At 30.8% G+C, this 27,995-nt stretch overlaps 1 protein-coding gene and 1 long non-coding RNA gene across 2 annotated transcripts; both read left to right on the forward strand.

The window, feature by feature from the left end:
• Positions 1–166: 166 nt before the first annotated feature.
• Positions 167–27,994, forward strand: LOC139498189 (fibrinogen-like protein A). Its single transcript, XM_071286539.1, has 9 exons — positions 167–728; positions 2,388–2,456; positions 8,272–8,343; positions 8,649–8,720; positions 9,469–9,528; positions 11,355–11,500; positions 13,739–13,835; positions 17,432–17,596; positions 26,649–27,994. Exons 1-9 carry the CDS (start codon positions 557–559, stop codon positions 26,861–26,863), a joined length of 1,068 nt encoding a protein of 355 aa, XP_071142640.1. The 5' UTR covers positions 167–556; the 3' UTR covers positions 26,864–27,994.
• Positions 17,605–24,129, forward strand: LOC139498194 (uncharacterized). The gene is made up of 3 exons (XR_011657843.1): positions 17,605–18,597; positions 19,964–20,040; positions 22,240–24,129. It is a non-coding gene; the product is annotated as an uncharacterized lncRNA (long non-coding RNA).
• Position 27,995: the final 1 nt, after the last annotated feature.

Genomic DNA, 27,995 nt, shown 5'->3' on the forward strand with positions numbered 1-27,995 from the left:
TTGAGATAAGACCTTTTTTCACAGTGATTCATTTTAAATACTATAAAGTTCAGCAAATCTTAATCACCTTTATTTTCTCTAAGACATATCACGATCATTTCCTTATCTTTATTTAAAGAGATAAATGTTTACAAGAGGTTTTAATTACTTGTTATCATTTTATTCATCAGAGAAACTGCAGCTGTTTCTAGTTTTGTGAAAAATATAAATACATAAAGTGAATAGACTTGCACTGTTTCTGAATTTTATTTTTGTAAGTTTTATAAAGTGAAGATAGTAAGTGCTTATTTTATATACTTAAAGAGTAGGATTCAGAAAAAAATACCTCGATAATCACTTGGGATAATGACGTGCTATAGGACATTAAATGTACTTGTTATAGTAGTTGCTTCCTGTTTGGTCTGGTCTGGTGATATCTATGTAACAGCATCAGGAGCAGTCACCAAAGATTCCGGGCCATTGTCTATTCCTCTGATAAGCGACAAAGGAGCACCTCTGGTTGCCATGCTAGATACCAACCATTAACCGGAAAATAAAAGTTTACATCAGAACACTTATGAGGGAAACGATTCAAAATGCTGTGCAAGAACAAATAAAGGATATCTTTAAAATATCATTTGACGAAAACTCGACCATAAACTTTATCAGAAATATGACCATGCAGGGAATAAATGATATTTTGAAGGAGCAAGGACAAGTGAAACTGTTAGATTCTATTAGGAATGAAGGTACCTATAATATTATTATCTTTATCGGACACAAAATGACAGTCATACCACATCTCCTTATTTTTATATCAATCTACTTTAAGAATGATAAACATAAGCACTGTGTTATTTAAAACTTTATTGATATGATTACTTCCTCTACATTTTTACTTGAAAATAATCGATGATGTAATACTAAACTACGATACAAAGATGACTTTTATGTCCTAGTATTACTTATCCGTTATAAGATGGTGACGTGTTCTTGTCACCATTGTGTGCATTTTAACTTACAGACATCTCATACGTTTAAGTATTTTACATTCTTATGTTTTATCGGCATATTCTATATTATTATACAAAGTACATTGTCCTTGTCACCAAAGTGTGGAATTTGTATATTTCAATTTGCTCGATTCGCTTTTGTGTGTAACGTGTTTTAACGATAGCAATATCTGTATGACTGAAAAAATAACATTAGGGTTACAATATCACAAACTTGTCACCACTTTTACTGCATTTAAGCATCGGACCAAGGACATTATTCGTAAATATAAATTAACTTACAGACATTTTATACGTTTAAGTATTTTACATTCCATCTTTTATCATCGACATATTCTATACAAAGTACCAACGTGTTATCATTCACCAGCTAATGAAACTTTTGAACCTTTATTTGTAAGGGATATTGCTACTATACTGTTGTCAAGTTATTAAAGATGTCATTTTTGGAACAATATTCGTTTACTCATAGGTTCTTAGCCCTGGAAATACAGAAATAAAACCAGTTCTTTGTAAGATCCGGATTATGTTCTTCTCGTATTATTTATGATGGGCTTCATACTAGAGCACTTACGATATGAATTGTATTGCTTTCTATATGATGAGCACAATATATTTCGATCTATAAAATTAAGGTCTGGAGCTGACTTGTCAATAACAACTTCTATTCCGTTTTCGTTTTAATGTAGATCAGTGTCAGATTAGTTTTGTCTGTTAACTATTCTCTCATCGAACTGAGACTTGTTTTAATCTGAGTTCTATTGCGCGTATTGCTGTGCGTTTGTTTATTTAATCTTACTTAGACGAATTGGGGAGGTATGATAGCTTACAAAACTAGATTAACCTCGACACTTATTTCGCCTTTCTCACGTCTTAAAAAAAACTCTACGGTTTATATGTCCTGTATATTTTAAAAACTTTGGTCCATTCAATTGTTTCGGTGTGTAGAGTGGCTTCTATTTAGCCGAACTTGTATACATTATTGATTCGGGGTTATCATTAGCTCGCCTCCGTGTGCCGGAAGTTTTTGTTGGTTGAAGACCCACAAATGGTAAGGAGCATACCTCTTAGTTTCAGTAGAATCGTTTAGCTCAATTTCTCTTGGATGAATGAAATGCAAGCAATTACTGTAATACAAGTCATTTAGGTGACAGAACATCTTCACTATATCAAAAAGTCAAATTATAGAACTGAGCATGTGGTTTCTTCTTCTAGAAGGTGAGAATCTTTTGTTATAATTTCTTTGATATATGCAAAAAGGGATATAAAATTTTATATCTACATAAATGTTCAAATAATGTTTCATTTAGCATCAGCATCAACAAACTACAATAACTGATAATTCATCAACAAAACATACAAACTGGAACTTGTTTTTTTCATTTTATTTTGTAGAAATAAATGAGGCGCTAAAATTATCTGACAAAGATTCAATGGTGGAGAATATTATGTATGAATTACAAGGTCAGTTGCTAATTTTGTTTGTTAAAATTACTAATGCAAACGTATTTACAGGTTTTGAATGTGTGCTATTCTTTTTGTTCTGCATTTGAACGACTAACTCACAGGGAATTAATAAACAATTATGCAATGCACAAAAAAAAATAATATAATAATCAGCATTTCGTGCCAGAACCCTCGAAGTCACCTGTCGTTTGTATTTTGACCATTTAAACATACCTATTCAGTAATAGTTATACACCGAGGGAAAGGTGTGTCTGGATAAGAAACCCCGTCGGCCGGAGGCCGGAGGGGCTTCTTATCCAGACACGCCTTATCCCGAGGTGTATAACTAACTTACACCCCATTCTAAACTCTATATTGTTAACATTGATTATTAAATGAAAAAAAAAAAAATAGTATGTATTGTATTGACAATATCAAACCATGATTTATAATTTTTTTTTATTACATGAAATCCCACTAGTAACCTTTTTTTTATTATCTTCGTTCAAAATTTGACAGGTGAGTATATTTTACCAATGTCAAGGTTGTTTTGCATATTCCTATTTAATCCATGAGTTAATATGGATCAGCAGGTCAAGGTTGGCCGTATCGTGTAACAAAAAATACGTCATGCTCCCTGTATGCAGTGGTCAATATGGAAGGGTATGAGACGGACGACATTTTTTGGCAAGCGTTAGACTTGGTAGAAGAGACCAAAGATAAAGGCAATATTACAACCCAAAGAACTTGCCTGTATCAGTTTAATAAAGGTAATCATAACTATATTTTCTATCTTACGGTTTTATAGAAAAAAGCCCCCTTTTTCTCGAGAATAAATAAAAATTCATATTCGGACCTACAAAGGGATAAGTGTGTCTGCAATAGAAACCCTACTACCAGAAACGCTCAGCATACAAATATACGGATTTAATATTTTGTAACTCTCTCTTTTGAGGGCAGGAGATGATCCAGCTGGGGTCCCAATTCAACAGAAAGGGCTGGGGTTTCAATCAGTCAAATACATTGATCTTATAAATCAGGTTCAACCCGCGGAACCCCTACCCCGGATCGGCCACTGGATAACGAGGGGTGGGGTGGTCCGAGAGTTGTGATCCCCCTTTAAAAAAAGATCAATGCTTTAGAATAGAGACATATGACTAGGGTAAAAAATAATTCTTTCAGCAAAGGAGTAATTAAAGGATTATTTTTGTATTCAAAGTAGATGCTTAATTTTTTTTTTCGCTATTGGAATTTCCTAAAGTGTTTTTTTTTAATATCTTGAAACAATTTGTAGTGAACTCTATTATTAGTAATTTCTTATGTTCATGTTATTAAAGAATAATAAATTTCTATTGTTACGAATAACAATGTACTTTTTTGCTGGATGTAGAAGCAGGGGTTTCCAGAAACCCCGCTTGTCACCGCCTGTGGTCAAAATCCATTGTTATTCGTAACAATAGATCTTTTCAATTAACACGTGTTTCACAATTAGAAGCTATGAAGTAGAACAATAGAACTGGGGTGTAATTCGAATAGATAGATAAGCATGCGCACTAGTATGATAGCGCATTTTTGTTTCAGATTTGTTTGAATTCATGTCATAGATTCAATGAAAAAAGATGTAAATCAGATTTAAACCATGTGATTTCGTCTTTTCCATCAGTCAATGAATTGGCTTGCGCTACCTACGTTTTTGTTATGAAACTAAACATAAAAATTGACATAAAATCCATCTAGATGACATTCAAATGAAACGTCGCATAACTACTTATTACAATGAAGTTGATTATAGACTTGCAATTGACCTCATTTGACATATAACTTAATCATAAGCAATGGGTCTATGATGGAACGATGGCATCTGCGTCGATGAATTATATTGATGTTCATGTATTGGTGTATTTCAAAACTTTCTGGATCAAGTACATTAGTTGTAATTGGCTTTGAAGTAGTTTACAGTAACTGAGACCTGTACGCTGTCTCCTTTTTCTTTTCATTTTATTATTATTTTGTAACGAGCTGATGAGTAAAGTTACTAACAAATGATTTTTTGAGTTTGTTCTTATGTCGAACTGTTATACCACTGATAGGGAGAGGGTTTGTGTTTTGCCTTGTGCAGGATCAAGCCATTTTTTTCTCAAGGTTGAATTGTTTAACACTTGGCATGACGTTTTTAAAACATGCTATACTAATATGTTTGACAACTGTATATCAGTGATTTGCAATACTTGATCTAACAATGAAACGTTATGAACAGAAGCACTCATGCATGTTACTATAGTTTACCATCATGTGAAGTAAACCCGTATAATATTGATCATTTGTACTGATGTTAAAGGGCTTTTACTTGTAGTAGATAACTATGATAGTTATGATAATTATGTAACACCTCGTACTCATCCATTTAATAGAAAGCACTAATACTCATTTGATTTTATGCCATTAGATTTGGACGTATATGTGATGCATTTTAATTGTTTGCGAGATTTATAAGACTTTGACATTTTGTTTGAGTACTGTCATACTTGTCTGTTTTTGTATTGCCTTATATGCAATTGTGCAAAAAAACATCAAAATTCGTTTTGTTGATTGTGAATTCTGAAAATAAACCAACAAAAACATCTAAAAAGTAGTACTTTTTGTAAGAAAATAACTCTTAAAGACAAAGCCGCTGACAAAAAGAAATAAAGATCAACATTACTATGCTATCTATCCCATCATTACTTTGAAAGATTATATCTACACGTCATTTTACATATATAAACAAAGAACACAATCTGAAAACAGGTTCAATATCTTCTAAAATGAATTTGAAAATGTGTTACATTTCGGTGTTATGTCTCTGTTGTGTCGTAGTTCTCTTATGTTTAATACGTTTCCCTCAGTTTCAGCGTGTAACCCGATCTTTTTTTCTCTCTATCGATTTATGAATTTTGAACAGCGGTATACTACTGTTGCCTTTATTGAATTAAGAAATAATTCATGGGGCTTGCATATATCACTCAGGGTAAAATATTTGTCATAAAGAGCCAATCCGTGGTAAAATCACGATATATTCAAGCCCCATGAATTATTTCGATTCTAATAGGACAAATACGGCCATTGTTTTGGATCGAAGCGGTCAAGGTGAAGGCATTATTTGCATTATTTATAAATGAACGCAATATTAAATTGACGTAAAAGACTGGAGCAAACAGAATTAGTGACATGCTTAAACTAGTTACAATAACATAGTTCATAGGTTTTGGAAGAATTTAAATGATTATTTACTTATATGTCTTATATGTATACAAGAATGGCTTATATAACACATTTTAGAATCGTTTGTTTACGTTTCCTGTTGTGATGATCTTTGGTTTCACTAGCTTGTTTTTTCCCGTAAAATGCTTATATTCCGACGTCATCTTGTTATGATGTCGGGTAGCTCATTCACAACAAAGAAAGCACACGACGTACGAGTATGATCGCAACAGTACAAACAATGTATTCATATTTTACCACGGGTGTGTACTAAAAGCGTATAAGGGACATCATGTTAGAATTATACCTTGACGTCTTTGAAGTAAACAGTTATGATATATGTAAGCAGTTATACATGTTATAGACAGCCATAGATACTTCACCAATGAATTATCCATACCGTACAATCGGTTGTAAAAGCAACGAAATGTGATAACATTTAAAATAACGACTAAATTATAACACAAATATTGACTAAAACAAATATGAAAGATACGAACCAATAACAATCACGAAACTACAGTTTCCTGACTTAGGACACGCATATTAAGATAGTGGCAAGGTTATCACTCAATCCTCCATTTAACTCGGACAGTTATTTAACAGCACAGACTGTTAAAATCAACAGCTTAGGTTTAAAGACCGGAAGGAAGATATATATTTATATAATACGAAATTAAGCAAATTGGAGTTCTTGCAGTTACTTACAACTAGTGAAAAGTCAATTGAAGCTAAGAACAAATCATGTTTTCCAGTACATATAGTGTAAACACGAGGATAAGTCTTAACTGTACATATATAGCGATACATATCTACTTATGCTTTAATATTCCAAACCAAAATCAAAGTGCGTTCAAACCTTCCTTTCAAACAATACCGAAATATTTTCCTACTTATTTAATTGATAACTCTTGAACAACTTAAAATAAGGGTGTTCGAATGGTCAATACGATTACATGGATCGTATCTAAAATTACGGTCTTCACAAACAATATCATTGTAAAAAAATGATGCGATATCCTATTTACATAAGATAAGTCAATCTTCCAAACTTAATCATTTTATCCGTGAAAGAATTTGGTTAATTTTTTTTTTTACAAATTTGTAGTAACGAAAACCTCGACCTTATTTTTTATCAGTTAGACAAAAATTAAGTTTATTAAACATGTTTAAATCTGCAATGCGATTACGGACTAGGGTCTAGCATGTATAGCGAACACTGTTTTTTATAAAATATGTATAAATTTGTGTTACATAACGTATAGTTAGCATTTATATGATAATAGTTATCAAAGGTACCAGGATTATAATTTAGTACCCCAGACCCGCGTTTCGTCTACACAAGACTCATCAGTGACGCTCATATCAAAATATCTATTAAGCCAAACAAGTAAAAAGTTGATAACTGATAAATTTTAAAAATGAATACAACAAAAATAAGTCTATCTGTTCTTTAAAAAGACAATTTGATTACTCTTATTTTATAATTTTGAATCATTATACACAATTTGAGATGCAGAAGAAACTTTTTTTCGATAAAGTATACTACCCTTTTAATTTCAAGCAAAACGGATGAGATAGCTTAATTAGTAGATATATCAATCATGAAAGATAACGACTGTTTGATTACACTACCCAACTGCCAGATTTTGCTGAAAGAATAAAAAAGGATTGAAAGGCAAAGGGTAATATCTTGAAGCGATTACATATATACATATATATATAATAGATAATTGACATTACTCTACGTGTTTGTATATGTATATTTAAACTATGTTATTAACCAACTATCAGTAGATAAGTGTTATATTTAAGACAATTTGAAATTAAGATCTCATCTATTTTACTAGAGTGTTTTGAACTTTGACTATTGCTTGTAGTACTGTCACCTTATAAATGCAACTGATCCAGAAACTATTTGACGTATACTCGTACAATCAACTTAGTGGGATTTATTGATTCATTTGCAGTTGACCAAATAATACAATCACTTGGAAATTACAATCTGTATAGGAGTTATTGGAATTTTATTATATATTTTACAATGCTCTTCAACTTCGTACTATATTCTGCCTTTTTAGCTTTTGTTAATTCGAGCGTCACTATCGAGTCGTTGGGAGACAACGCGGGCGTCTGGCGCGTATACAAAATTTCAATCCTAGTATCTATGATGGGTTTAACAATTAACTGACAAAAATAAGACTTTGTAACACATAATTACATCCCTCATTTTTACAGCAAGCATGTAACTGTATCCTTTCTAAAATTTTGTCATTAAAACTAAATATTAGTAAGATTTATGTGCAAACTATATACAGTCCTTCCCATAATGACATTTCTTTTTAAGAAGACAATAGTGGTGTATATCATTTTCTTTTTTATATACAAATATGTTGGTGAAGAAAACAGTTACCCAATTCACATCTTATTTCTATTTTATTTATAAATGTGCATAAGTATAGGTCGCAATGTAAACATTTTTTTTAAATTTTTTTTTAGTTTATACATTTAAAAAAATTAGAATGATATAAAAATATTAATTTGAAAATAATTTCTTTTAACCAATGTATTTGGAAACTTTTTTTTATTATAGAAACCTGTCTACCAGAAAACCATAACATTAGTGAAAACGATATAAAGAAAGACACGCAGAATATTCTCAACAGTAAGTACAGAAAAAACATATAAAATGCAAATATGTGTTAAAATAAGACAAATGTTAACACAAAAGTATTAAGTTTACATTGAAGTAATATATAATATATATATATGTATTACATAAAGAGAACAGAAATTTAATCAAATAGTTATGCATGCCTACATCATATCACTTTTACAAACCAGAGATATAGGAGATGTGGTATGAGTGCAAATGAGATAACTCTCCATCCAAGTAACAATTTATAAAAGTAAACCATGTTTGTTTGTGTGTATGGTTGTATGCTCTAATTCTACTGTTGTCTTTTCAAGAAATGGAAGTGTACAAAGAAATTGTCCAAATGAAAGGAAAGCTAAAGGAAGACATTAAGTTGATTCTTACAGGTATTTCCATTTTGTTATTATGTAAACAAAGATACATAACGAAGATATGTTATGATAATACATGATATAACAAAAGGTGTAAAGTTTTCAGCAACTTCAGGGAATTTGTAGACAGGCATCAATAAGGTAAACCTATTTTGTATAAACAAACAATTATTGATCCAGGGAGAATATATTCAAGAGAGAAAACAAACGAACTCAATGATATCAACAGAAATGAGACGATAAACGACGAGCTTAAAAAAGGAAAAATTAACGAATAATCGTCAAAATAAATGAAAATGAAAGATCGACATCAGACTATGCAAATTTCTCTTCTACAGCGAGAATCTTACTTTGGCCATTTGTTTTTCATGGTTTTCAAAACCAGTTTCACTATCTATATTTAAAGTCATCCCGAAATTCGAAAAAAAGAATTCCCGGATCCCGAAAGGATCAATCCCGAGCATAAAAACACCTAATCCCGACGTCCCGAAAAAGGTCCTGCTCCCACTCCCTCATGTAAAGGTGGTAACATTTGGTGTCCCGAAATTATTCGTCGCATAAGCGATAATACCACATCCAAACTAGAGTAGGCATGGTTTGCAATAATGAATTGAAGGAGAATGTAAACTTGTTATCTCTTGGATTTCTACTTTTCAGGTAGATATTTTGGAAATTCGATATTAGATTATTACGTATTGTGGTTAGTTGCGTAATAATCTTGAATTTCCTAACGGCAAAAGTATAAAATATTTTTTTTCTTCAGAAGATGGAGGAAAAAAACAAGTTTCCGAAATGCTCAGAATGTTGACACGGGACGTAAAAGGTAAGTTAGAACTATTGAATGCTTATCAAGATTAAGTTTAAATGTGTATCCGTAAAACAATAACGAATGCAAATGGTTAATGACTAGATGTCATATCGATTTATTTGATTTAATTAGTTTTTATGTTGAAAATAAATAACAAAAGTTGATATCAAGTAATTACAAATATCATGATTTGATAAACGTGTTCATTTAAATGTATGATAAAATTTATGTTGAGAACATACTCAATGAAAAGTCAGTTTTTTTCGCCTCTATTTTCATAGTACATGGCTTTCCATGCACTATGAAATGGTATACATGAATGACTTTTCATTGTATGTTAATTATGAAAGTGGACTCTTAAAAACAGCACTAACGAAGTGTTCAATCCCCTGAGGCATTTTCCTTGGGAAAAAAAGTTTTCTAATTAATGATGAAGAAAAAAGTTTAAAACAAAAACATTTTGAATTTTGAAAATTTTCGTACATTTTCTAATGGTACACATAATTATATAGAATAAATAAAAAAAAAAATGAAATTGGGGGTACCAATGTAGTTAAAATATTTAATTTATATCCCGACATTTGAGTGATCATGAATTATTATTTTTTTTTCTTTTAAGAAAACAACGCCAGACTACTGATATATAAAGGATTTTTCTTCAAAAAACACAATACATGTTAATTTATCAATAAAAAGTAAGCTTCTAATGTTGAATGGTCTGAAATCAAATATCTATACAGTGAATTTTATAATTTAAAAATAAAATCAAAAAGGGGATTTATATAACATTGTGTTTTTTAAAATAACAAAATTTGAAGATACATAAATGTTAAATTTTACCTAAAGCAGAATATAAAACAATATATCATTTTGGTCCTTACAGACTTTGTCAATGCTATTTCATTTCATCTATTGAAATGACCATTACCTTTGTTTGACATTCACTTCATTATAAAAAGTGAACTATTATTTAGGTTAGAATATTACAATGGGAAAGTCGAATTTTGTAAGGTCACTCGAAAGTGTGAATACATGTATGTTCTAAATTGGTCAGACAATACTTGGTCATGTTTTAGGAAGATTTAAGCCCTTGACTTTGACATGGGCTAACATCTTCATAAAACATGACCAAGTATTGTCTTACCTATAAGTAAATAAAGTTTTTGTCTTTTAAAACTCTACAATATTATAAGACAGCGCCCCGTGTTTAACATCAACATCACACCTTTTCAAGCTGTTTAGTACGCTTTAAAATTTAGAGTAAATTTTGACAAACAAATACATGTTTAAGTATTGGTTGTGGTTTTTACAACTCAGCAATATTCTAACGAATAGCTAATGCACATGTTTTGATTTCGATATATGCGAACAATATTAGTTACAATATTCCTTTACTTTTGGTTTGTAACCCGGATTTTTTTTCTCAATCGATTTATGAGTTTCGAACAGCGGCATACTACTGTTATTTAAAAAATGTTTCTGATCACTTAGTCAAAGTGCACACATTTTAGTAGGATACAAAACACATCTCTCCCTAAGGGAAATGAATCATAGACTTTCCCAAAAGAGGAAATCCGATAATTAAACTTTGAGTTGTATATAAATTGAGGACTTAAAGCATATTGTAAAATAATTAGATTATCATCTATATTTTTATCAAATGAGAGGAATAACATACCATTGTGGTACATCTGAAGAATGAGACATTAACAGATTTTTTAATAGATAAGATAATTGCTATTTTTTTTATTTCGTAATATTATTTAGCAAAACGATTCATGAATATATTAGTATCACATGTATACATACCAATACATTTGTACTTTGTATTTATATCATAGCTTCGGGGGTATGTGCGATACAAACTGCAAAGGATTGTTCTGAACTGCAAAAATATATATCCCACTCTGATGTATACCCGATATATCCTGACAAATCTGAGGTCAAAGTTTATTGTGATATGACTACAGATGGTGGAGGTTGGACTGTAAGTTTTAAAAATATAATATTTAAATAGACCCTTGTCTGAACACATACACTTTATCATTGGTCTTCATTAAATGGATGAAATTCTCAATAATAAATTTTAAATCGATTACTGAAAATTCAAAAATTATTGCTTAAAATTACGACAGGATAAAATCGCCAGAATTTAAAGTCGTATTTTGAAAGTTTTTATATTAAGTAAACAGAATATTTCGCAATATGTAAAACTGAAAATAGTCTTTTAGTCTAAAATGACAAAATCGCAATAATGAAGGTCGCAATCCTTATGTATCTTATGTTTTATATAACATTATTGAATCAATCAGGAATGTGACACACACAATTGTTGTTATCACATAAGCAACACGACGGGTGCCACATGTGGAGCAGACCTGAAATCACCCCTAGTTTTTGGTGGGGTTCGTGTTGTTTATTCTTAAGTTGTCTATGATGTGTCATGTGGACTTTTGTTTATCTGTTTGTCTTTTTCATTTTTAGCCATGGCGTTGTCAGTTTATTTTCGATTTATGAGTTTGACTGTCCCTTTGGTATCGTTCGTCCCTCTTTTTCAACTATTTCATCGTGTCTATAACAGAATTAAATGTAAAATGCACGTGCTAGTCATTTATGCGTTGTGTACATTCAGGTGATGTTTTCTCCATTTCGTAACCAATAAGAGTGAATGGATGCCTTTACATATGAGTTTTCTTACCTGCATCTTTGTCCTGATATATTTTCATCGTTCATACGATCTCCTTGATAATAAAAAACTATCGCGAATAGAACATTAAGATTTGTGCCAAAATATTTTTTTATTTATATTTCATATTCAACACGAACTATATAATATACATCTTTTTAAAAGAATAACGTGTTATTCATTGTGCGTTAGCCGTCTTTAAGTTATTCATTTTAATTTCTTTTTTGTCAAATATTTGAACATATGTTCAACAGATGCAGATGGGTATGTTTCACACGGAGAACATCCGGTTTCTGGTTGTGTTATTGTTACTCAGTCTTTTATTTTCATTATTGTCTTTTAGGGGAATTAACTATTTGTGGATTCTTATAAATTCTATATATAACTTTTGGACTATTTTCAATCTCGGTCTATTTCTGAAATTTATTCTTACATACTTTTGATTTTTTAACCCTATATGATAACATTGCCTATGTAAATTTTAAAATTGTTTGTATGCACATTGAACGACAAATCTATGTGATGTATAAAATGCTCTGACGTCAGACACACAAATCAATGAATGTGTTTGTAGATAGATGTTTTTGTGTTCTTTTAAATTGTTCCTTTTAAAATTGTTATACAATGATGACTGATGTACCCATATTTTGACTATTTTATTTATTGTGTCTGTTTACTTAATATAACGCATCAATGTAAATATAACGGAATTTGATGAGACTGTCATCAAAGTAAGAGGGTTTAATCCACCATTTTCTACATTTGAAAATGCCTGTACCAAGTCAGGAATATGACAGTTCTTGTCCATTCGTTTTTGATGAGTTTTGTTATTTGATTTTGCCATGTGATTATGGACTTTCCGAATTAGTTTTCCTCTAAGTTCAGTATTTTTGTGATTTTACTTTTTTGTATATTGTCGTTGGTCTTTTAAAGCTTTTGGTCACTTTACATTTTTGTCATGGCGCTGTCAGTTTGATTACTTCTTTAAAATTTGAAATTTTCTTTGTTATATTTCGACTCTCTCTAACAGAACTAACTTGATCTAGAAACAAACGCGTGTATAGCATGTATAGTGAAATTGATATCCTCAAGTAATAAGTTATTTCTTTTTCAATTGAATACAATCAAATCTTTCATAAAACAATTACTATCGATATGAATTTTGAATTAAAAAACATTTGAAACATTTAAATATTCCACACAATTTGAACATACACAGTTGTTATGTTTACTTGCTGTTAATTGTCAATGACGAAATTTTTTTTTGTTGCACATATCAGTGTTTCTGTTGCTTCGTTGTTTTCTTTTTATAGTTGATGTGTTTCCGCAGTTTTAGATTGTAACCCGGATATGTTTTCTCTCAATCGATGACTTTCGAACAGCGGTTTACTGCGGTTGCCTTTATTGACACACATCATACGAATGGATAACAACTGTCATATTCCTGATTGGATGAAGGCATTAAGAAAAAGTAGCGAACACTAAACCTGGTTTAGAGTAGTTTAACCTCTCATTTGTATTAATTGTAATCTACTCCAGATAATCCAAAGAAGATTAGATGGGTCTGTCAATTTTCAGAGAAATTGGAAAGATTACGAGAATGGGTTTGGAAATGTTGATGGCGAATACTGGCTAGGTACGTACATGTAAAGGAAATAATATTAAAAAAGTTACTGATCTATCACTGGATCAAAATATCCTGTCAGTACGCCAATGCTTGAAACACACCCAATGTACCAAAAGAAGCTTTTGGCCTTACGTCGGGTGTCATATGTGAAGCAGGATCTGCTTACCCTCTCGGAGCACCTGAGCTCACACCCAGTTCTTGGTTTTGTTCGTGTTGCTCAGTCTTTTGTTTTTTAACATTCTAAGTTATGGTTGATGTACTGTTGTTTCTCCCTGTTTGTTTGTTTATTTGCCTATCTGTTTGCTACAGCTATGTCAGTTTTTCATGTTTGTTTACAAATTACGTTTTTGAATGTCCCCTCGTTGCCCCTCTGGTGATTACATTTTCGCACTGAATAAAATTTAAAAGGATGTCATTTTATCTAATATTTTTACACAAAAACATAAAGGAATGGATTTGCCAATTGATAGTATTGCATACTCTAATTTGAATTGCTTGACACAACTATTGCTATATGTTTGGTTACCATTGTAATAAGAACTTTTTTCGAGGACTTGGTGTAAACTGTAATGAATTTCAAAAGAACGCCATCTAAAAGACTTACCGAATAAATGAAGAAAAGTAGCTTTATACGCGTAGATGAATATGTTGCGTTGTAAGCATTATTAGGTATTATTAGAAAGGAGTAGGTCCAGTAAGATCCCTTTTTGGTCCCAAAATATAGCAGTATTACAAAATTGTTAAAATGTCATTTTTAAGTTATTTATTGGACAGTAAAATGCTTCTGCTACATTAATATGGGCTGTTTTTGACCGTACAATGCACATATATCGGGCACTAGCTCCATTAAGTCATGCTAAACTACTGAAATCTTCGCAATTCTCGCATTTTAGTACATTTTTAGACGGTTTTCGTGTAAAACAAATTAGGCCGCATTCGTGTTCATCCTTAATATTGAAATGTAAGTTGTATTTGATGATAATACATAACATATATAAAGGTTGATGATGAACACGGATGCGGCCACTTTCATTTTTGACAAAAACCATCTGAAAAGTGACATTTTTCAGCATATTTGGTAGACTTTTCATATTTGAGCTTGAATCATATCGTTTTTAACGACTAAAACAGTTAAAAATCTTTCACATAAACTAATTGAATCAACTGAAATAGCCATTTAAGTCTTTAAAAAGTGGTCAAAATCTTTCGTCAGATGAACCTGAAATTTGAGGCTAAAATCGGTCCTTACCGGACCTACTCCTTTCTAATAAAATTACATTACTAGATATAACCAACCTATCTGACCGTATCTTGTCCTATTGCATTAAAATGTGATAGAGGGGAGAATTAATTGCATAATCTTTTGTCCCGTTGAATACAAATACTTTATTGGAATGTATGCTTTTGAAAAATTAACACAAACTACTTTTTCATGCTTCACTTATTTAGTTATTAAATTTGGAAGGATTTCATTGACAACAACATTTGAAGAGATTAATTTATTCAGTTTCCAGTAATCAAATGCACCGATCATTAGCTTGTCTTTTCACTTGACCCATATTATATTTATTTCTTAAACTACACCTGATAGACTCTGTTTGCATCTTGTGGCAATTATTTAATTCATATACATAGGCGTTTAATTGCAAATATGAATTGCAAAAAAGTTGCAGTAGATGATATTCTTGATACCTCACATACTGTTATAAAATATGAAAAATAATCATGACTTTTTGTATGGAATTTCCCCATGAAATTGTATTTCTAGTGCGCATTTAATCAATATATTTCAGTGATGCTGCTGGTTTGAGGTTTAATTTTGATTATTGAGTTACAAATTTCATGCATTAAATATCAAGAAATAAATTTGGAAAGTGAATCAATTAAAAAAGGCAGTTATACACTGTTCACATAACGGACTATATTCGTAGACAACGAAAACCCAAGGAGGATAACTGTGTTCTTGGACCGACCAAATAGGACAGAAAGACTTCACTAGTCTTAATAAAACTTTGCATAACCTAGGCTTAGGGTAATATGAGATAGTTGGCTAAGTTTCATGGCAATAGGACATATATTAAAGAAACTAGGGTCATTTTAGTATTGACATTTGGAAGTTTATGTTTTACGTTTAAATCAAATTTCTTTAACTGTCAAGATTTTGGTCCAAAATTTGGTTAATATTTGAAATTTTGACAAAATTTGCTTTTTAACTGCTCTTAAATATTATATATTAAGTATTAAAAACATTTGAACACTCATTTAAAATAAGTCAAATTTATATCATCCCATGTCTGAAAATAGAGATTTTTCAATTCAGGGAAGCCTTACATGAACATGCACTTTTGTTATCCAATTTGAAGTTTGTGAAGTTTTTTTAACCCTATATTATTCTTTCATATATATTAAATGTACTTTAGATATACATAAAAGTTACAAAAAGCATACCACATGAGTATAAAATGATCTTTGGCCATGTAATACTGAGAATTATTTAGAGTCGATTTAGGACGTAGCCCATATTGACATATAAAATGCACAGAGAAGATATTAGAAATGAAAACTTATTACTTTTTGCTCATTTCTATGCTAAGCTATCACGACACAAGAAGTCTAATTGCAAAAGGACTCTTGTATTTTAATATTTTGAAAGACAGTATGGTCTGATGTCCACTTTTTTCACTCACAGTTGCATTGTAAAATGTTTTTTTTTACACATTTAGTGATGGACTACAGATTTTATGTACAAAGCTGTTCACATTTTACATACATCAAACAGGCCGTTTAACCAGGGCCATGACATGCATGAATACAAAAATGTTCTCCACTTTTGTTCTGTGTTAATATACTTTTCTCTATATTCAGAGCTCATAAATGGTTAATGAAATTTGATCTAAGCATAGAAACACAAATATCAGGACCAAAAAAGCTGCCAGATAGAAAGTTAGCATGCCTCTTAGGCCTAAAAGGCAAACTGCTTTACATTGCTTATTTTAGCCGTATAAAGCCAAAAAGATTTCTACAAAGGACGATAACTGTTTGCTTGGACTATTTGGACATCGATAGTATTCCCGTAAAACACATTATTACAGAATAATACCTTATCGAACGCGCCTTACATCTAAAAAACAACATATAAAGGGAAGTTTTTCTAAATACATTTTTATAACAAATGAAAAATGAAGGAATTTCATGGAAGGAATAAGTTTATCTCAATTTTAAACTTATATAAAGAGAAAAATTCTGACAAACTCTGGTGTCGTTATTTCTGTAAACATCTTTCTAAATATTTCCCCCATAACATATATACAATATACAATAAAGAGAAAATCAGTTTAATGTGGCGTTAAAAATACCTTTCATAATCAAAACCATCAAATTGCTGGTATGATAGGCATGGTATATATGTGCTTATTCAAAAAACAAGTCCAAATAATGGTTGTATATTTGTTATGCTATGTTTTTTTTGTCATTCTATTTGAAATCTCTAGTATGTAGTTTACTATCATGTAATTAACGTAAAGTTATTTGACACGGACAATAAAGAAATATTTCCTTGATTTGTTTTAACGCTGCTGTATCATGTGTATCATATATATTAAAAGGAAACAAACACATTCACAGCCTGACATCCAGTGGTAAATATGAACTGAGAATAGACCTAATGGATCTGTCCCATAAAAAGAAGTATGCTGTGTATAAAACGTTTGTAGTTGGTGATGCAGAGTCGAAGTATAAACTTACGATTGGGGATTATAGTGGAAATGCAGGTAAATAATTAAATGGATGTCTACGAGAAAACCATGCAAAATCCAAAAAAAATTATGAAAGGGGTTGTGGAGTTTTCAGCTGATTTTGGCTTCCTAGTAAAGTATTAAGTACATCTAATAGTTCTATGTATAAAAATTGACAATTTATCTCAAAATATGTGAATACAGGGCAATTCTATTAAAGTACCAAATTTGCTGAAAAATGTTGTTGAAAATGGACATTTTTTTTTTCTTTTTTTTAATAGTTCAAAGTATTATATGACAAAAAAAACAGTTTTACCTTAAAATTCAGACTTTCTACTAAAATAAACTGTAATTTTTATCTTATTTCAACCTTTATTTTTGTTTTTATTTTTATTGACATAAATGTGTTTTTCTAGAATTTGAATCCAGCCTGTACTGAAAATGTCCATCAAACCTCAAAAGTCACTCAAATTGAAACAATATGTTGTTAAACGTTATGGTTCACTACAAACTACTATTCCTTAACGGGATTTTCATTGCAAATTGATGTAAGCTTATTTAAATAAATGATGAAAAACTGAAAAATATACCTAAAATTATCTCCCTTTGTAAAACTCTTCACAATAAAAGGTAGATTTATTGTCAATAACAGAAGGAGGGAAATCAACAAATGTGCAAAAGGATAGAAAATAATGGTATTTTTGATGAATATGGTGTAGCCAAAAACTTATTTTCATTGAAAGAGTGTAACAAAAACATAGTAAACCATGTGGCCAAGACATTCCAACTGTCATTGGGATAAGTCTGATCCTGATCAGATAGTCTAGACATGACATGAGGCTAGACTCACTATCTGATAATCATGTCTAGGTTTCAGACTCACATAACATAATTTTAAATGCATATGCTGCAAACATGGACAGAGGTTGGATTGCAGTGGACAAGAAGACAAAATGAGTTGATGTCATCCTTTCATGACCCTTGCAAATCTAGCAACGGAAATTCGTAGGCAAAACTTTCAGTTTCATTTGGTTCTGGTAAGTGTTATTTATTTCTTTTGGTTAGAAAAAGCAATTTGACACCATAAAAAGACCTACTTTAGAAACATCACATCAGCTCATAAATATAGGAAGAAGAGCATTGACCATTTGTCTTTGGGAGAAAAGGGGGGGGGGGGGGTATTTACATAATTTTCTGGAAGCAAACACTGATTTAATTTTCATTGACATACATTTATAATGATTTAGAATTCTTCTGAACTTTATGATAATCATGGTAAAAGATATATTCGATTACAAATTTCGCCCTGAGTTTGTTTTCCAAATTGTCAATAAGAGTCCGTTGACTCAGGTTTTTTTCGCCTAATTCAAAATTAATGGTTGCTTCAAATCCCTGCTTTTAAATATAACCCATTGAAATAGTAAACATTCAGTAGATAGATATAGGAAGATGTGGTATGAGTGCCTACATGTATTCATCCAAATAACAATTTATAAAAGTAAACCATTATAGGTCAATGTATGGCCTTCAATACAGAGCCTTGCCTCACACGGAACAACAAGCTATAAAAATAATAAAGGACTCCAAAATTACTAGTGTAAAACCCTTTGAACAGGAAAACCAATGGTCTAAAAAGGAATAACAAGAAACACGTACAAAATAATGTATATAAACATAACGAAAACTACTGTACATTTAGGCCAACTAAAAAGTATGTGTGTTAACCGCACTACCCTTACCTACCATTATTTTTATCCCTTACCTAAAGATTTTTGTAAGGTTTTGATAAAACACTGTTCAAGTCACAATATAGCTCCTGAAGAGTTGTGAATTTCCTGTCTTTATTCATTCCTTCACCGATACTACATTGTACAATGCAACTAGATTGATTCAATATATGGTTCTTAAACTCAAAAACATGTTTTACAGACTATGAGCTTGGTTTTTTCTCTCTAAATATTTGTTACTGTGAATCTTTTTCTTTATATTTTCGAAGTGAAGGTCATGTATCACAGTTATAAACATGGGAAAAGAACTTGTACATGTATTTACTTCTATCAGTTAATAAAATAGAATAAGAATAGAATATGCTTACAAACTAATCCAAATTAAAGGGCACAGAACGGGCAACATGAGATTATAACATTACAGATTACTCAGATAAAACAAATTCAAAATGACAATACTGAAGAAATGAATTACTTGATGGTGTGATTGATATCGTAGCATTTATGACATTTACACAGATTAATTATCATATCTACAAAACTTTTTTTTTCAATGATCCAATGCATTATTTTATAAAGCCAACTCAATTTACAATGTACATATACATGTAGATGTAACTCACTGTACTGATCATGCAAATGCACAAATATACAATATTTTATTTCTTATCAACAGGTTAATGTTGAAGATGGAAAAGCAAAAAAAAAATATAAAAATGAAAGCAGATACATGTATGATAGGAGATCATATAGGTAAATATATGATATAATTGATAAAAAAATGAATCAAACAAGTCATAACAAGAGACTACTAAATAGACAGCAAATATGACCTGTGTTGTGGCATTATTTGTGAAATATAATCATATATAAAAATTGGAAATTGACCAGTTACATTTATTATTGTAAAAACATGATAAATGTTCAGAAATTAGATTAACCCTTCAATTTTAAAAGTTGAATCTGGTAAACAAAAAGTAAAAATAACACACAGAACACTCAAATTCTTATTTTATGATCAATTAAGGCATGTAAGGGCCATATCAGTACAATTTACACAACAAAATTTTCATTACTCATCATATTAATATTGAAATTGTTTTCTTTATTAGAATTAAACCTAGAAAAAAATATATATGTTCTTGTCAGCTTGACAGATTCTCATTTATAGTATACATGCATACATTTGTATATTGTAAACCTGAAGACTACATTTGTATTTTTCATTTTTGAAAAAGCACTTTAAGCATTATTACAGCTATTTTCCTACTGCATGTAGAGTAAAACTTTGGAAGGTTTGCTTGCTCCGTTGTATATATATTAATTCAAGCTTTGTAATTAATGTTGATATCTTCTTGAAGAGCACTTTTAAATTTGATTGGACGTTATGCCAATTGTAATTGTACAATATACAAACAAACCATGCAAGCTAACCAAAGTCTTAGATTTACATGCCTTTGGAATTTAGCTGTAAAATTAATTATATATTTGTTTTCAATGCTTATTGTTTTACAAATTTCAAATGTTTTGGCTTGTTTTTAAATGATCCATATCAGCTAAAGGGTCAAAAGCGTCCAAAGTTAAACTTTAAGTATGTTTTACTTGTGGCTGCTGCTTTTTTGCTTTGAGCAAATAAAATATGTTTAAATCTAAATAAAGTGAAACTTGATTTGATAAAACAATGGAATAATTGGTGTTCTTTGATATTATGCAAAATTAAACAGTGCATTGTAGTCATATTTTTCTAATTTCGGGCATGTCTTAAAAGCTTTAAATTGAACCACATCAAGGTATAAGGGATTCAGAACTAAACTTAGTTTGATTTTTTTGTCGAGCCTGCACCTTTTGTTGCAGAAAGCTTGACATAGGGATAGTGATCCGGCGTCGGCGTTAGCTAACTTCTTAAAAGCTTTATATTTTAGAAGGTAGAAGACCTGGATGCTTCATACTTTGTATATAGATGCCTCATGTTACGAACTTTCCATCAGTCACATGTCCAATGTCCTTGACCTCATTTTCATGGTTCAGAGACCACTTGAAAAAAAGTTAAGAATTTTTGTATTGTTTAATTCTCTCTTATCATAAGTAATTGGATAACTACATTTGGTATGTGCGTACCTTGCAAGGTACTCATGCCCATCATACAGTTTTCACTTGACCTCAACCTCATTTCATGGTCAGTGACCAAGGTTAAGTTTTGGTGGTCAAGTCCATATCTGAGATACTATAAGCAATAGGGCTAGTATATTCGGTGTATGGAAGGACTGTAAGGTGTATATGTCCAACTGGCAGGTGTCATCTGACCTTGACCTCATTTTCATGGTTCAGTGGTTATAGTTAAGTTTTTGTGTTTTGGTCTGTTTTTCTTATACTATATATGCAATAGGTCTACTATATTTGTTGTATGGAATGATTGTAAGGTGTACATGTCTAGCTGACAGGTGTCATCTGACCTTGACCTCATTTTTATGATTCAGTGGTCAAAGTTAAGTTTTTGAGTTATGGTCTATTTTGGCTAATACTTTATGCATTAGTCGACTATATTTGGTATACAAACACCACCAACCTCATTAAGGTGCAATCTCTGCGTTGTAATGTACTTGAGCTGTTTAAATCTCATTGTTGAAGGTTGTACAGGGGACTTACATTCATTTCATTTGATCTTTTGTGGATATTTGTCTCATTTGTAATCAATACTCATCTCCCTATTTTTGTGTTGTCATAATGTCATTAATTAAATACAAGATGAAATCTGCAAAGTTAACTTCATTAAAATTAAGTTTGCTGCAGCTTTTTAGCTAGTTTACTCTATTTCTTATTCTATGTACTGGAATGTCAGAGTTGTGATAATCGAAACACATTTACACTAAGACCAAGTTAATAATTAATTTCTTTTTTAGGAAATTTCAATCATTTAATGGATAACAATTGTTTTCTTATTATTTTTTACAGACATTTGGTGATCCAAAAATAACTGGAGTTCATGAAACAAGACTGATTGCTGGGACACATTTTTGTTGATAAACATGTTTATGATGAAGAAAAACTTGGATAGTATTACGGATACTTGAATAAGGCTCTGATCTGTCTTTGATTTTTCCTGTTGGTGTTAAAAAATTGCAAGCTCAAATAAAAATAAATTGAAATGGAACTCATGGATATGCTTTGAAAAAAGAAATAAACAGCAATGTGAATCTCGCCGAAGTCTTACCAACTACCAAGTCAACACACAGTTGCAACACAAATGAGAAGAGAGAGACATTTGCAAGGACTTAGAGTGTTCTCACTGTCTCACCATTAGAATGGCTTTCTCATCAGCAAAGAAGAAGTCTAAAAATTACTTCTGCATTAAAAGGTCATCAATATTGAAGACAATCAAGAAGATTACAGTTGTACTTGGCCATTTGATAAACATTATAATATTTTCATTTGTCAGAAATTGTTACTTAGATTGACTAACTAGTTTTATTGATTGAATTGTTAGTAAATTACCTTTCGTAGTTCATGTAGTTACATGTATGTAAATCTTTATCAGATAGTATGGAAATAATTTAATACGTCCCTAAATTTTATACCTAATGCAACAATTGTCTTGTGCTGCTAAGTCAATTTGAATTAACTTTTATGTATGCTTATAGTAATCTTATTCTTGCATTTAAGCATCATTTTGTGTTATTGTATCATCTACATTGATTGTTAAATATAATACTAATGGTATAAATAAAATAACATTTCTGATCATTTAAACAGATTGAAATATTTATAAATATATCAAAGCTAAAAGGAATTTAGACATTTTTCGAGGAGAATTTAAGACAGTACTACAACAAAAGCAAACGAATAGTATATGCTCAACTGCAATATTAACTTTCTCACCAGATAACCTAATAGAGATATATTTGTATTTTATTAAATTGATGAAGCGTATGTTAGTTTAAATAAATATGTACATGCAATTTTAAGGTTTTAAAAAAACGACATTTTTATTGGATTATCTCCCTTTGTACAATAGAAATTCAGATTTTATCATCACTGTCTCAGGTACTCATGATCAAAATGACTTATATTGTTACCAGCATGCAAGTAAAAGGTTGCAACTGTCTTATCTTTGTTTACCTGTAGAACACATATTCTGAATGTCAATACTTAAGATTTTTCAATATGATGAACTTGACATTAAATTTCATATCATTTTTGAGTAACCAGAATAAAACTTTAGTAATTAGCAAGCTGCAATAACCAAAATAGGATTACTAGGAAGAAATTAAAGGATTTTACTCTTTAAAGTAATAAGGACAAGTGTACTGAAGGAATTTGGAATAAGAAAAATACCAAAAAAAATTTGTCTTTGGCAGCTCCCCCCGGTTTTAAGCCTGATGCTTACTATTGTTTGTGACACAAAAATCCATTTCACTTTGAATTTTCTATTTGAATTACCTATTTTGCATAATACAATCTGTATAATTCAAGTATTTATTTTTGAATGCTTGGTTTAATTGAAATATGAGACTTTCCTCAATTTATTGCGAAAATACCCCAAAAAAAGGGGGAGGCTATCTAAATGATCAATAAAATCTATAAAATTAATTTGCAACCGAAATCCCTTCAAAATATTTTGAACCAAAGAAAATGCAATGTATGTCTGAAATTTAGGGTAAATTAAAGCGACTTTTGGGCTGTAGTGTCTATTTTAGTGTGATTTGATGAAAAGGCCATATTTTTTATCACTTTATGTGTTTTGCCACGCCCTTATTTTCTATATATATCATTATGGTTAATAAAATTATGTGATTTATACTTCATACACATCCTATCTGTGATATTAAAGTATTTAAACACTCAGAAGTATTATAGTATTTATTTCTATTTGAGAAATCCATGAAATCTATGCATTTCAGTAAATGCATCTATAAATAAACTGGGAAATACCCTAAATCCCTATCGTTGCCATGGTTACCAGCAGAGTAAGGGCTTCAAACTTGCATGACTTTCATATAAGGTCAATCTGAACATGTAAGCAAAGTTTTATCAAAATCAAACAACTTTGCATGGAGCACCATCTGCATGGTTTTCTCATAGATGTCCATTTAAGACCTAATCTATACACCTTGCGTAAGAAACTTTTGTCCTGAACATAATGTTTTACGCCGTCTTTTGGTACATCAAGGTTATATTACATATATCTATGGAAAACTTATAAATTTCAGCAATTGCTTTATTTGATGATGCTTATGCCACACCAATTTAATTCCTTGTTCAGCGGGCCACGCAATTAATTTTATCAAACGGAAGAAAACAATTTTTGGGAATATTCCCGCTTCCCGTATGCGAAAAGTAATCGTGTATCTTCCCGCGCTGTTTTTTTGTAAACATTAAATAGATAAATAGCGATCCCAGCATATTAACATTGAATGTCTTACCCCTTACTTTAATAGATTCCGCTTTCAAATCATCGTAATTTTCGTTGTTAAAATAAAGTACGCAGATTTAGAAGTGTTGCTTTCAACTGCAATAAAGATTATTTGCCGACGGAACACATCTATCCATTACCGTTGCATGTGTATGCACCTGTCCTGATATAGGAGTCTGTTGCTTAGACAATGGGTCATTTTACTGTTGCAGAAAGGAAAAAAGAGCTTATATTTTGTAACTTCAAAGTGGTAAAATTCATCATATGTAAAACAATTTTGTTTTAAATATATGTCAAATTATGTTTAATAATAACGAAGTTATATTAAAGTTAAGGAACAAATATTTGGACATGTGTTGGCCATATACTACCAGATAGATATATAGTTCTTTGGAAAGGTTCTTCAAATAATATAAGTATGTGCACTTTTGTACCATCACTTGAAAAGTACCCCCATAAAAGGGATAGTTATAACATTGAGGAGTTGCTCCAAAGCTGATTATGACTTGGATGAAGAATTGTCTCATAGGCACTCATACTCAATCTTATTTATATGCAAAGTGCTAAAAAGACAAAAACCAAAAGTGAGAACACTAAAACTACAGAGACACAGACAACCAACATATAAAACAAAAAAAACTAAAATGTAAGCATATCAACCAACAGCTCGAAACCCAAAAAGGTGGAGGTGAACTCAGGTGTTCTGGAATAATGCGCAGTTTCTGCTTCTTGCAAGACAGTCGCCATGTTCCTAGCTATAAGGCATATGTGGTGTCAGAAGGAGGAAAGACATATGACAATTCAACGCAGATCACGTAAAGCAGTTAACATAATAATTCAATTATGTCTTGGTAAACAGGAAAAAAACACATTTCGGCAGATGATTAATGAAAGAAATGTCACAGTACAAGTGGTATATCAAATTTTATAAAAATTAAAAAAAAAAAAAAGAATTAAACTTGTTGCCTTTTGTTAGCTATTATTCGTGTGTTTCTTTGTCAGTTGTGTTCTCCTATTTATTTATATTGTAGTCCTGTAGTGTTGTGTTGACATTTTAATGTTATATTTCACATGACCATAAAAGAGGGAGGTTTGGCATGCCACAAAACCATGTTCAACCCACCATTTTTTCCTTTAAAAATGTCCTGTACCAAGTCAGGTATATGGCCATTGTTATATTATAGTTCGTTTCTGTGTGTGTTACATTTTAACGTTGTGTTTCCGTTGTGTCGTTTGTTTTCTCATATTTTTGAGTGTGAATTTACATTACAATAAGACGTGTCACGGTACTTATCTATCCCAAATTCATGTATTTGGTTTTGATGTTATATTTGTTATTCTCAAAGGATTTTGTCTATTGCTTAGTCCGTTTCTGTGTGTGTGTATGTGTGTGTGTGTGTGTGTTACATTTTAATGTTGTGTCGTTGTTCTCTTATATTTAATGCGTTTCCCTCAGTTTTAGTTTGTTACCCCGATTTTGTATTTTGTCCACGGATTTATGAGTTTTGAACAGCGGTATACTACTGTTGCCTTTATTTATACCATCTTGTTTGATCAATATTGTCAAAACCTTTTATTTTATGTTTACAAACCAAAATTATAATCTCTGACCTTTACTTTTCAAACTTCGCCTCAAAACTTTGCAAATTTTCAATTTTTTTTTAATTAAAATTTTCAAATCGCTTGCTCGTCCCATTTTTGGAGTCGAAAAATCCGTAAAATTTAATTGGTGTGGCATAAATTTAATAGAATATATACACGTTTCATTCATATCATTTGTTCTTACTGTTCTCATATTTGATTCAATACTGATAGATAATAGAAAATATACTAGAATTTAGATTTAAAAAAAAAGACAAAACTATTTTACAAGTTACATGTTATATTCACTTAAATGTCAACTTACTCTATGTCATTTGTAGTTAATGATTTATTTATTATTGATATATAGGTGATCAAATGGTTTATCATAATGAGATGAAGTTCTCAACGTTTGACCAGGATAACGACCAACATGATGCTAAATGTGCTAACTCCTATGGGCCATGGTGGCATAAAAGCTGTTGTCACAGTGGTCTCAATAAGAAATTTAACACCAACCTGTACTGGAATGACTTCAACAGCAATGCAGCTAAAACCTCAGTTATGATGATACGAAAACTGTAATTCTATGTTAAATGTTCCGAACTATTTTCATTATCTATTTAACTGATTTATAGTCAAAATACCGGGCTAATGATAGGTATTTGTAATGTTCTAACAGAAGATATTTGATTGATTTTAAGATAAATAATCTGTTTCATTTATACAATGATTTAGAGCGGTTGTAAATAATTTTTTATTCCTATCTGTTTTGATTTTTTTCCATGTGAGAGGCGAATGATATTAAAGGGACATTCAAACCCATCTGTAGAAAATGAACTTATTACGCCATGGCTAAAAAAGAAAAAGACAAACAACATTATACAAACACTATAGAAAACCAAAGACTGAGCAAACCTAATAGATCTCAGTTGTTCCGGAAGGGTAAGTGGATATTCAATTATAGTACTTTTAAACAATTGTAAATTTGAGTAATTGAAAAAAGAACAAAATAATGTGTGTTTTACGTCAGTCAGACCGCAACCTGACACAAGTATTCGAAAAGCCTAAAGGTCAGCATATGTTGACTAACCATGTACCAGTGACAAGTCTGTATTCAAATAATGTGTGTATAAGTTTAAGAAATAATTTAAAAAAAACATGTCAAATTCTCCGGATGCCTCAAATACAAAGTAATATTAAGACATGGAATAAGGTACATTAATAGTGATTAAACAATTATACTCAGCGAATTTACACAAAATACACAAAAAAGACCGCATTGATCCGAGTATTAGACAACCATATCACACATATTGTGTACACAGATAAATAGTACAATACCATGTATACAATTGCTAACATATGAACAGTATTTAACTTACTGATATCAAATCATGTATAACTACCTTGAACCGAAATTTAATATTGAGAAAAACGATAGTTTGTAATTTTGTTATGACACTGTTAGAATACGAGGTATGTTTGTCCTTGAACATCTGAATAAATCAGTGGTGTAAATTTAGTTTTAGTTGTTCCGTCTTTACTTATTTTGTTCTTTTATATATCTTTACTCCTTAATTATGCATACTTGATTGTCAAATAAAAAATATTCACTTTGAAAATAAAATGTGTTGAACACATAGCTAAACAAAGAGCCTTGACAATTTTCCTGCTCTGTACTGTCTTTTTATTGTGATGATTTCTTCATTTGTGT

This window comes from Mytilus edulis, chromosome 12, assembly GCF_963676685.1.
Source record: "Mytilus edulis chromosome 12, xbMytEdul2.2, whole genome shotgun sequence".
NCBI classification, from domain to species: Eukaryota; Metazoa; Mollusca; class Bivalvia; order Mytilida; family Mytilidae; genus Mytilus; species Mytilus edulis.

Coding starts and splice junctions, on each gene's coding strand:
- LOC139498189 (XM_071286539.1), top strand. CDS start 557: ATGAGGGAAACGATTCAAAATGCTGTGCAAGAACAAATAAAGGATATC. Junction 729..2,387: donor AGATTCTATTAGGAATGAAG/GTACCTATAATA, acceptor TTTATTTTGTAG/AAATAAATGAGGCGCTAAAA. Junction 11,501..13,738: donor CAGATGGTGGAGGTTGGACT/GTAAGTTTTAAA, acceptor AATCTACTCCAG/ATAATCCAAAGAAGATTAGA.